At 29.9% G+C, this 13,032-nt stretch overlaps 1 protein-coding gene across 6 annotated transcripts in view; it reads right to left on the bottom strand.

Moving 5' to 3' along the window:
- NBEA (neurobeachin) overlaps window positions 1–13,032 on the bottom strand; it is a 638,449-nt gene that overhangs the window by 399,208 nt on the left and 226,209 nt on the right. For all 6 annotated transcript variants that reach the window (XM_081293195.1, XM_081293196.1, XM_081293198.1 and 3 more), the window contains exons 28-29: window positions 10,648–10,816; window positions 8,878–8,973 (exon numbers count right to left, since the gene is read on the bottom strand). In XM_081293195.1, coding sequence (XP_081149321.1) covers window positions 8,878–8,973; window positions 10,648–10,816 — 265 coding nt within the window. The remainder of the gene's footprint in view (window positions 1–8,877; window positions 8,974–10,647; window positions 10,817–13,032) is intronic.

The raw sequence follows: 13,032 nt of genomic DNA, 5'->3' as shown, positions 1-13,032 counted from the left end.
TTAAAAAAATAATCTCTCATAATAAAATGCTATGTTGCAGCTTTTCTTATATTTATTAAATAGGTTTTAGTTTGGTTTGCTTGTTAATTTGGTCAATGGAAAGAAAAAAAGATTAATCTGGGAAATACAGTAATAATATTCAAATACTGAATGATCAATGTGAAGAACTTAGTAGATGTACTCTTTATTGTTTCCAAGATTAAAAATTAAAATCACTGCAATAAAGTGTTAAAGGCAATTTCAACAATACTTGGAAAAGTACTAGAGAAGAAAACAGATAAGAGGTAAAAATAATAAATATAACTCAAGAGAATATGGTAATATGCCACTGAGAAAAGAGGATAAATAGGAGGAATGTTCAGGAGAAAAAATTAATTATATTTGTATCAGTGAAGTCTGTAGAAACTGAGATATGTATGTGTGTGTGTGTATGTGTGTATATATACATATCTGTAAGCCAAGAGAAAAATAACCATACATTTTAGAATCAAACTAAGGTAAAAATAGAAACTTTGGAAGTTGATGAAATAACCTGAGAATATAGATGTCTGAGGTGTTCTGTTCCACTACTAGAATTACCTGAATTTATTTGACACACCTTTACACACATATAATGCACTTGTTTTGAAAAAAAATTGTGCAGAAATGTCAAGAAAGAGCTGCACATCAGTGGTGACCTTTTCAATGATACAAGGACAGAGAATGGAAGTGAGAGATATAACAACTCTAAAAGATAAAATAACAAAAAATATAGTATCATGGTTCTAGCATAGGCTAACCTTTCTTATAGTGTTTAATTATTAAAAGGTATAGCATATATAGTCTTGTCTAGCTCTTCGTCTGAATTTAGCTGATTTGTAGATTTGGTTTATAGAGTTTTGGCTTTACATTAACATGATGTCTAAATACTTTTATTTATGTTGTGTTTTATATTAAGAGTTACAAAAACTTTTCAAGTTGCATTAGAATGAAATATGAATATTTCACTAGTAAAATCTTTAAGTAAATAGAATCTTTGAGTTGGTTTCCACAAGCTATCATATCCAAAGTTTTGGCCACCCACTACACAAATTTTTGCTTATCTCTAAATTAATTGTCAAAAAGCATTAAAATCTATAACGTACTAATGAGATATTTGAAACTGCAGTATAAACATTGATATCTCAATTATAAACACAATTGAAACTTTATTAAATTTACCATCATCCTACATAGAGAACACTGATAAAAACTTTAACCTTGAACAACAAATATACCATTTATGGTAACTTTACACCCACATTAATTTTGCTGAAATATTCACAAAATTAAAAACTTGGAACTTAATGGGTTAATATTTAATATTAGAATATTTTCAAATACTTCGTCTGAATATTTATACAGTACCACGAAAATCTTAATTTTATTTTTACTAAAACTGAATAATTTTAAAAAGAAAGAAGTAATTTTATATTTCAATGATTGTATCAAATGTTTTATAAAGCACACCTTGTGATTTGTTCCATAGAAATAAAAATAAAAGTTTTGTTATAATATCAACTACAAACAAAAAGATAGACAGTCAAGAAACCTACCTTAATTTCTCATCATGCATTAACACATTTACAGTGCATGCTCTCACCTGATACCCATAAACTTCAGCACAGCTTAGATAACTTACTTTTCCAGAATGAATCCCTGTGACACTAAAGTACACTAAACAAGTGACTTTCATAGAAAATTTGGCATGGGCAACAGAGAAGGAATAAATAAACCTGTGCAGGTCATATTAATGACAGCGGGCTTGTAAGTTTTCAATAATTCTCATTGATTTTTATAGCAATAGGCCATATCGGTACACAAATAGAAACATTACCAGCCTGAGTGATCTTAACCTTGTCAGAAACAAGCAGTTGGATGCCAGATGCCTCTTTTTCTTATTGTATTTCTTTGATTCTAATGAATTCATCTAATACATTTTGGAAAAAAAATATGGGGTTAAGTTCAGCAACTGCTATGATGTTTACATGCTGACCTCATTTACCACATTCTTTCATCCAAACTTTCTGTTCTACAGTGATTTATAAAGTGTTTTAATATGTTTTACATATTAAAGTACTAAATTTGCTATTTTCTAAAATCTCTAAATGAGGAATAACATAAAAGAAACATACAGCTGCTTGTTAGCACAACATTAAAAATTATATTAAGTATTTGCTCAAGTGGTAATATTAAAATTAAATCACATGAATTTAAAATAAAATAAAAAGTGCATGTATATAATTACATTTACATTTTATTTACATTAAATCCTTAAATGCAAAATTAATTTATATAAAATTTAACTTTGACTCCAAAGAAAAAAATAAGAAATAAGTACATTGAAAGATTTTAAATTATTATTAAAGTTAATTTTCTATACACACAAAAAGACTGCAGTGCATTGAGTAATTAGTTGTGATATTTATATAAAGGTTTGCTTGCTTCCTTTATTAAAAGTATGAAAAAATACAACTTTAGGAATTCAATGTTATTACTGAAATAAAAAACTTAAAATAGATAATTATATCTTCTCAATTACTGTTTTAAAAAACAACAAAAAAATGTCTTCTGATTCATGTTTTGACTACACTGTATGTAGGAGTGAGTTTATTTTGAGTTTACCACTTTTAAAGTACTCTAAATTCTCTGGATATACAAATAAATAACTTTCCATCAGATTGGGAGATTTTTGAGGTCAAATCTTTGAAATAGTCTTTCTGTCCTTATCCTTCTGTTTCCTTTCCTCAAGTACTTCCAGTATGTGTTTGTTTGTTCACTTAATGGTATCTCACAAGTTTGTTACACTCGTTTTTTTTTTTTTTTTATTTGTTTCATTCCTCAGGCAAGGATAATTATAAGTAACCTATCTTCAAGTATGCTGATGCTTTATTCTGCTGAATTCCTCCAGCAAATTTTTCATTTCATTCACTTTAACTTTTGACTACAGAATTCTATTTGGTTCTTAATTTTCCTAACTTCTCATTTTTTATATTTTCTATTTGATAAGACACCATCCTCATACTTTCAATTTTTCAGAAAAGGTTCCCTTTAATTATTTGGGCATATCTGTAACAGTTGGTTTAAAGTATCTGTCCAATACCTGGGCCACCTCAGAAGTATTTTCCATCAACTACACCTTCCTTCCCCAGTCACCCATGTATTAACTATACTTTCCTATTTCTATGATTGGTTCACAATTTTTTTTGTTATGAACATTTTAGATAATATAGTGTGGCAATCCCAGAAATCAGACCCTTCCCTGTTATTATTTATTGGCTTTCTTGAACTAATTATGTAATATACTTTTCTATCACCTGTGGCCATAGATCTCTACTCAGTTGCCTTGGTAATCAGCTAATGATTTGACAGACATTGCCTTAAATGTACTAGACCAATCTCTCCCACTCCATGCTAGAAGTTCCCAGGTGGGAGGGAGCATGCTTACAATTGCTCCTACAGTTTAAAACTCAGCCTTAGATTGTAGTCTTGTTTGCTCAGGGCCTCAAGGTCAGCAAAGGTGAGGGAAAGAGGCCTTAGGTCTTTCTTAGGCTGTGTACAGTCCCAGGAATATGAATATCTCATTCTCAAAGTTATTTAAGTTGAGAGGCAAGATTCTTCTTTACCTCAAATGGCACTATCACTTGAGGTAGTTATAATGTTAAGAAAATGACTAATAATTTTTCAGCAAATGTCTGGGAGCTAGGGTTTTCGCCACCAAGAAAACTCTGGATCAGGACAAATAATAACAAACCCAGTAAATGAAGTTTTTCAGGGAGTTTCTCTCAGCTCAAAAAGTTCAATGCTGTAGGAACAGGACATTCCAAAGAACTCCAAACAGGTCTGTTCCTTTATGGTGTCTGCTAGCTGCTAGTTTTCACAGGTACTATGGTTGTCTGCCTTTGGTTTTCAAGCTACCACATAGCTGAGTAGAGTGAACAGCAATATGGTGAGTTGAATCACTATGAAGGTTGCTGATCTTGGGAAGGTTGTCCAGTTTTTCTAAAATCAATACTGTTTGGATTGTTGTAAGAATTTGATTACTTTCTAGAGAACGAAAAAAGCTGATTTTGACAGTTTCTTCCAGTGTTATTACAGCTTTTTTGGAGAAGCAGTACTTTGGTGATCTCTATTTCATTTATTCCTGTAAATCTTACCTCCAAATTATATAAATTTTAATGTACTTTCAATTTTCACATTTGAATAAATCATCAATAAGAACTTACAAAATATTCATACATAAATATTTTATTTTTCTCTTGCCCTACCTTGTGCTTTTGCTCTCGTTGTTTCAAAGAATAAAAACCACAATTCCTTTAGAAATATATATGCATTTCGGTAATATAATGGAGGCAACCATTAACACCAAAAATAAAATGACAACATATGGGTCTCAGACTTTTCTTGAATTGCAGACAAAGAAATAAAACCAAATACAATATAACTCTAATGGTATCAGTTAGATAAGCCACAATTTGGCAATATAATGTTCAAGAATTATGTTTTGAAATTCAGACTACCTGAGTTTCACTCAAGACTTATTTATCATTGATTAGCTTTGTGAAATAAAATGAGTCACTTAACTTTCCTCATCCTTATTCCTTTATCTATAAAATGGGCATATAATCATAGAGGCAATTATAGTGATAATTCAAGAACATGAAGTATGAATAGTGTATAGCATAAAGTAAATCTCACTATAAATTTTAAAGATCATGGGAATGTAATCAAGTTGATCAATGTTCCAATTCTGACTCTAAAACTTAAAAAAAGTTTTTCACATTACAAAATGTCCAAGTCCGATTTCCATAACCTGAAAATATTTTGCCTCATATGGCAAGAAGGACATGTAAGGACCTTGAAAAGAGGATATTATCTTGAGTTATCCAGGTCCTTAAAAGCAAAAAACCTGGGTTAGTGTTGTAGCTCAGTGGTAGAGTGCTTGCCTCCCACATGTGAGGCATTGGATTCAATCCTCAGCACAACATTTAAAGAAAAATTAATAAAGTAAATTCATTGTGTCCATCTACAATTAAAAACAATATTAAAAAAAAAAAGCAGAAAACCTTTTCTACCTGATCAGAGGAAGGTATGACAACAGAATAATGTGCATGGAAGAAGGAAGGAATGAATCAAGGAATCTGGGTGGCTTCTAAAAGATGGACATGGAAAGGAAAATGGATACTCCCTGAGTCTACAAAAAGAAATACATCGTTACCATTACTAATGTCTGGATGTTAACCCACTGAAACCCAAGTTGTACTGATCTATAGGACTGAAAAATAATAATTTTGTCATTAAATCTGTGATAACTTTTTTTTTTTAGAATTTTTTTTAGTATTTATTTTTTAGTTTTCGGCGGACACAACATCTTTGTTTGTATGTGGTGCTGAGGATCAAACCCAGGCTTGAGCCACATCTCCAGCCCCTAATCTGTGATAATTTTGATAAAGAAAAGAAAACTAATACAACACTCTGCATGTTTTAAAACTAGATCCTTCATGATTTAGCTACATGATTTGATTCTTGCCTACCTATATCTAACTCATGGAATGCACTCTTTCCCTTATTACATTCTACCAACATATGTTCCCGAAATGCACCAAGTGATGTTTCTGAACTTGTGGCTGTTTTCAGGAATTTGCTTCCACTCACTGTCCCCATTCTTTTAACCAAACTGAATTCATCCTTTGGTTCTCAGCATAAATGTCAACTCTATGAGAGGCATTCCCAACTACCAAACTAAATTATATTTCTTATTTTATACTGACTTAAAAATGTATTACTTAGGATATACATACTTTTCAAATACATACTTAAGTGTGTTACTTATAAAAGTGTATCTCCCTTGCTACAGTGTTAACTTTGTGGAAATAAAAACATTTTGGTTACTATTATATATCCTTAGTACCTAGAATGTAGCAGGAAATCATTAATTTATTGAGAAGATATATACTGAAGGAATTATTAACTGAATTAAAAGTCAACAGATACCTTTAAAATTAATAATACTGAAAAAATATTTATAGTTGTTTTTAAAATTTTTTGTAGTTGTAGATTAACAGCATATCTTTATTTTATTTATTTATTTTTATGTGGTGCTGAGGATTGAGCACCACATGTGCCTTACACATGCTAGGCAAGTGCTCTGCCACTGAGCTCCAGTGCAGCTACACATTTATAATATTTTAAGTATTTAAAATTAAAACAAAATAATTGTTAGGAAAAATAATATGATTTTTACCTTTAAATAATGAAAATATATAATATATTCAACATCAGTACTCAATAAGAGTTCTTCAAAATTTTATTGATAAGAATGTACTAAAGTACTTAAAAATGTTATATATCCACAGAATGATTATTTACAACTTAAAAATTAATCTAAAAGCAGGATATTAAAAATTTGCAATACTGAAAAACTGTTCATATAAATAAACAATTTAATAAATATTAATTGTATTTCAAATTATAAAATAAATTAAAATTGGGCAGATAAAAATATGTATTTGAAGAATTGATATATCTTTGTTTCCTTAACAAATAATTCTAAAAGAAAAAGTACAAGAAAAAGGTTTATGAACATTTTTATGTTATATACATATAGAATATATATTTACATTCTCATCCTTCAGTAGTCTGCCCAGTTTGGCATACTATGACATATTTTTGTTTTGATATTAATGTACTTTAATTTTATCCTTTGTTTTTACTGCATCTTGTCTTTCTTTTGTTATACATTTGATTTTTTGCCATCACTATTGTATATTCTTTTGATATGTAAGAGCTCTTTACTCATTAAGTCTGTTAACTTTTATCATATAAATATATAATATTTTTCCTATTTGTATTTGCCTTTTTATTTTATTAATTTAGCCATATAGTGCCTTACATATAGCCATATAGATATATAAAGCTTTTATTTAGTCATATCTTTTTACTTCACAGTTTCAGCTCTTGGTATTAATGATTTAAAATGATGTTATGATAATACATAAGTATTCATTTTAATTTTCTATAATTATGTTCAGTTTCATTCTTACCTTTAAATTTTAACACATAGAATTTATGACACATAATATGTGAGATAACAATATATTAATTATTTTTACAAATGGTTATGCCACTTGGTAACGCTTTGCCAAATGATGCTTCCCTCTGCATTGATAATATATGGAATGTTTACATATTAACATACGGGACACTGTAACCTATTTGTTGACTTCCTATGACATGTCTATTCTTATATCAGTACACTACATTTTCTTTTTCTAGCTTTTTTTGTAGTTATAGTCAAACACAATACTTTCATTTTATTTATTTATCTTTATGTGGTGATGAGGATTGAACCCAGTGCCTCACAAGTGCTAGTCGAGCGCTCTACCCACTGAGCCACAACCCCAGCCCCTACATTATCTTAATTGTTTTATTTCTTGTCTTATTTCTTTATAAATTCTTTTCATAAATTACATCTACCCATTTCCTACAGATCATAAAATAATAGGACCTATTTCTTTGTAATTCCATGTAAAATATTAACTTTCTTCTTATTAAACTAACAAAAACCTTCTATAGCTTTTAGGATTAGTTATAGTTAAATTCCTTGTTTCTATTTTCACATGGTTATTAGCTAAACATATTTTCAGGCTACCATGAATACTCACCTTTATGAAAATTGCTTAGTATTCCCACTAGCTTAATCATTTACTTGAGAAATATTTTACTATAATTATATCTAAGCACAATGCAAGGACTAGAGATACAATGTTGAAAAAAGAGAGATTCTATTCAATATAGTACTGAAGTCCCAACTGGAGCAATTAGGTAAAAAAAAAAAAAAAAAAAGAAGAAGAAGAAACAAAAGTTGGATCTAAGTTGGAAAGGAAGAAGTTAAATGATCTCTTATTACAGATGTCTTGTTTTTATACATAAAAAAACCTTTAAGCACCTGTGCCAATAACAGCTTAATCACAATAGAGAAATCCATCACATCCACCATCCCAAGAATTTTGTAGAGTGTACACAAAGGAAAATCTTGGGACTATCACAGAATTCTGTCTATTACGATCTTTTGTTCCACAGCACTAACATCTTGTTAATAGTACTCACAGAAATTATCATTTGAAACGTATTAATATTTTTCATCTTTAAAACTTCAATTTGGTTCTTTTACTTTCTATCTTCTAGTCCTCACTTCATTATGCTCATTTTTCCCTTTAAATTGAAAAAACATCCTGAACATATTGTATAAGGGCTATTTTAATGTCCTTCTCTGATGATTCTACTATTTCTGTTGTTTCTGAATCTGCTCCTGTTTGTTGACTTTTTTCTTCTGTTTATGCACCCCTTTTTTCAACCTCTTTACATTGCTTAGTAATATTTTCTTGGGTGCTAATATTTAATTTATGTTTTCTGGTGAAGTATTGTCTGCATTTCTTTAAAGAGTATTGGCATTTTGGTCTAACTGGAATTTAAATAGCATAGATCAGTGTGATGTTTCAAGTCTTGTTTTTAAGCTCTGTTCTAGTGGATCCAGAGTAGCCTTCATTGTGGGCTAATTTAAGTCACACTATGATGTGACTCTTTCACAATCTCTAGTATATTTCACCATTGTGTATATTAATATACATAAAATTAGGTATCCTCAATTTGCAGATGATACTTAAAGAAATGTAATGGAATACAAGTACAAACACTATATCACTTTATTCTCAACTGCCAGGCATAAATACAAATATCATATATCCGTGAAACCTGAGGTGTGTACTTATTTATAAACAATGACTTCAGAAACATTAACTTTATACTCACTCATGAAATAAGAATACCAAACAGGTCAGGAGATGAGGTCAATATTACCTTTGTAAAATGAGTGGGCAAAGCTCTGCTCAGGAATTAACTTGGCAAGGAATCCATGGTTCAAACTTGGATGAGGGATAGATGGTATGACCACAACTGTGGAGAAAATCATGGAATCAAATTTGAGGCAGCATGTAACAACCTGGAACATGGTCTACTGAAGATCCATGACAATCCTATATTACTGCAACATGCAAACAGTACTAGCAACAAAGAATGTATCTCTGAAGAGAAGTAAGAGGTCAAGATAATCAATATACTCACTAAGAGTAATTTTAGTACCACACATAGGGACATACAAATACACAAGAAAATCATAACCAGAAGGTTCAGTATACTATCAATTATTTTATACAGACATGATAGATATGAACACATTAAAATGAAGAAAAAAGTAAAAATAAGATAATAAAGTCTTAGTGTCTGAAATTGTGAAAGGACACAAACTAGAAAGGGAGGATGATGTTCAATTGGTAGAATAAAATTAAAAGTGAAACTATATTATAATGAAATAACCTCAAATTTCTATGTTAAAAGTAAACATGACATATAAAAGCAAAATATTATAACTAAAATATAATCCTTATCTATACATTAGCAATGAAAGATAAATAAGATCTGATATGCTTATGGAAAACAAGATGCAGAGATTTGACCACTAATTTCTACTCACTTTTTAAAAAATATCCTTTTAATTTATAGATCACTTGTAATTATTAAGGAAAGGCAATTTCAACTAAAAATTAACCCCGTGACACATGAAATAACCACTGAGTAATCAAGGTTACACTAAAAAAAGAGAGAAAAAAACCTTGATGTAAACACCTGGTGGGAAATACAAATCACTGAAAGCCCCTCATGGTACTAAAATGTAAGTTGCCAGAAAATGTGGTTATTGTTTTCAAGGAGAGTAGACAAAGCTGATAATGTAAGAACTTCAGCAAAATGAGTGTGTTTTGCAAATGAGCAAGACAACATGACCCAAGATGGTCTTTACTGTCTATGATGTTCTCTCTCCACTAGATTTTGATTTTAGTGAGGCCACTTTGTATAAATTTTGTACAGCATGTACAAATTTAAAATGTATGTCTGATATATCATGAATGACTGACAGGCTATTTAGATAGTAAAATAACTGTAAACAGCAGAAGAAAGCAAGATAGACAAAGAAGGAAAGAAGGGAAGGAAGAAAATTAATTTTCCAACTTGGTATAAAAATTTATATTTTGGCTTATTCTTAGTCTTGAACAACTCTATAAGGACCTCTTAATTTTCTTGTTCTAAAAATAAAAGAAGAAATGTTTTAAAAAGTATGAGTCACATGCATATTAAATAGTGGTATGGCTAATTGATTTTATTATTAATAAATAGGAAACAGTAGAACCAAAGCTGTATGTATGTGTATATATATATATATATATATATATATATATATATATATATATATATCAAATACTATAAAAATATCATTCACACATTTTATGGAATTAAAATATTGATTTGGCATTCACATACCAATTATTTATAACTATTTGAGATAGGGACTGGGGCTATAGCTCAGTGGTAGAGCATTTACCTCACATGTGTGAGGCACTGGGTTTGATCCTCAGCACCATATGAAAATAAATTAATAAACAAAAATATTTTTAAAATAATAATTATTTAAGATAATTATGAGCAAGTCCAGTTCAAATATGAATGTAAAAATGAAAAAAAAAAAGAAAGGGAAATAAATGGTGGTGAAAAATAAACAAAAACAAAATAAAGTACCTGTACTTGTTGGTGAATTTATTTCTTGTCTGATGTTTCTACCTGGTTGGCTTCCAGGTCTTGCAGTCTCTCTCTGGGGTTCTAATATGTCACGATACTTAGAAACCATCAGAACCGAAATGAAGTAAACAACAGCCAGAGCTAAGAACTGTGCCTGCTTGCTGTCATCCTGTGTAGAATGAAAAGGCAGTTGGACACTCAAAATTTTTTAAAGTGTTATGTTCTTAAAATATAAGCAACTACTACTATTTTGCTTTCTTTATGGAGACAAAGTGATATTTAACTTATATTAAAATCTGCAAAGTATATATTGTTATTTTTTATCAAGTAAACATATATATGAAACTTCAAAAATGTATTATCTGAGTTATAGGTTAAAAATAATTTTAAAAAACTAAAATGTTGAAATTTTGTTAAATAGGACACAAAATTTTATCCTTTGATCTCTTTACCATCTTTATTTATACTATGTAATATACACAATTTGGAATATAGTATATGTGTTCATAAAATATGCAGGTGGCACAAATTTGAAAGGAATAATTTAATGTTCTAGATTTTAAACACTTAAGAGCTTAACTATTATAACTGAATTAAATTAACAAGATAAAATTATAGTTGAAATACATATAAAATTTTAATGCAGTAGGACCTGAGCAAGAAAATATATGGACTATGAAATGAGGGAAATATAAACAATAAAAGAGCCTAAAAGATGAATTTTATACAAGTTTGATACAAATTTGAAGGGTGACATGGTAGCTTTTAAAAATTCAAATTCAATCTTTTATTGCAATAAAAGATAAAAAGTAATAATCTAATTCTTCTGCACAGGAAAAATGACATCTAAAACAATACCAATATTTGAGGCTCCTCATTTGAAAACCTCAATGGTAATATGGACTTTTTCCAGAGGAGAACAGCAGAGTGTCAAAGAGTGTGATACAAATGGGCCATGCCAGTTAAGGAGATAATAGTTTTAAAAAGCAGACTGCAGTCTGGGAGAAAATATAACTTCATAATGGGTTTCTTTTCAAAATATAAGAAACTGCATGTAACCTTGAGAGCTCTATTTAAAAAGCCTACATAATCATCTTTTGGGAAATTATGATTAGAAGGGTAATTTATATGACCTCGAAACCATTCTTTTTTTAGAACTTTATTTTTATTTATTTTGTGATGCTGGGAATCAAACCCAGTGCCTCATGCATGCTAGGCAAGCGCTCTACCACTGAGCCACAACCCCAGCTCCCTGTAATAACACTTTCAATGAAACTTGTATCTAAAGAATCAAATGCAAATGCTTATATAAAATCTTCTCTATAAGTCAAGTAAAAGTGATTCTTCTAAAATCAAATTTTTAGGTAGAAACCATGATCCACAGATAACAGGATTAAAAAAAAACAGAAATAAGAAAAGCATGCATTCAATTCTAATAACTTCATTAATGAGTATTTTAGATTTAGTATTTATTTAAGCACAAGCAAACAAGATTCAGAATTTGCATGCACTTATCAGAAAAGAAAGCAAACAAGAAATATTTACTAATAGTTTGAGGTCATGAAACAATTAACACAACTAATGAAGAAAATGACTAAAATTGATAAAATGTGCTCTGAAATAGTATGATTTAGGATTTATACACTACTTATATACTATTTTTATCACTAGGTGATAAATAACTTTTCTAGAGAAAGTCTCTTAAGTGTTTAAAATCTGTATTTCTTGCATTATAATGTCGATGGCATAAACAGAAGGAACAAAATCAAATACTTAATCAAACACTTTGTAATTACTACAAAAGGAAATGAAATACAAATCAGACTAATAAAAGATATCATCAAGAATGAATTCACACATAGCTCAAGCTATGATAGACCTTATTTTGAACAAGCTCTACTTCCGTAACAGGAAACTCAGCACTAGGCAGTAGAAGGCATTCAACAGTATGTGTGGAATGAACGAATGAATGCATTTTCAATAGTAAAGTTGTAGAGTTGTAAATAAAAGAAAGGTGCACTATGGTAACAGTCAAGCTAAAATTCTCCCTCCTGGCATTAAGAACGTTTCTTTATCTTTTTAAATTCAGGTCTTTAAGCCAATTGTACTACTTATTCACACTTCTGTTGTTGAAAATAAAGCCTGATAAACACAGAAGCTAAACATTTGAAAAATGACTAAATTTTTATAGAAATGTGCTCACTTGCTTAGGTATTTTACGAACAAATAGGTCTCTCTTGATGGGTCAGGGTGGCCCACGCATATAATCCCAGTGACTCTGGAAGCTGAGATGGGAGAATTTTAAGTTTGAGGGCCTCCTCTGCAACTTTGCATCTGGACAACTTAGTGAGAACCTGTCCCCCCAAAATTTTGTAACATATCTCT

This window comes from Spermophilus citellus, assembly GCF_964194105.1.
Source record: "Spermophilus citellus genome assembly, chromosome: 1".
Lineage (NCBI taxonomy): Eukaryota > Metazoa > Chordata > Mammalia > Rodentia > Sciuridae > Spermophilus > Spermophilus citellus.
The sequence above is the reverse complement of the archived record's forward strand: the minus strand, read 5'-3'. Positions and strand labels throughout refer to the sequence as shown.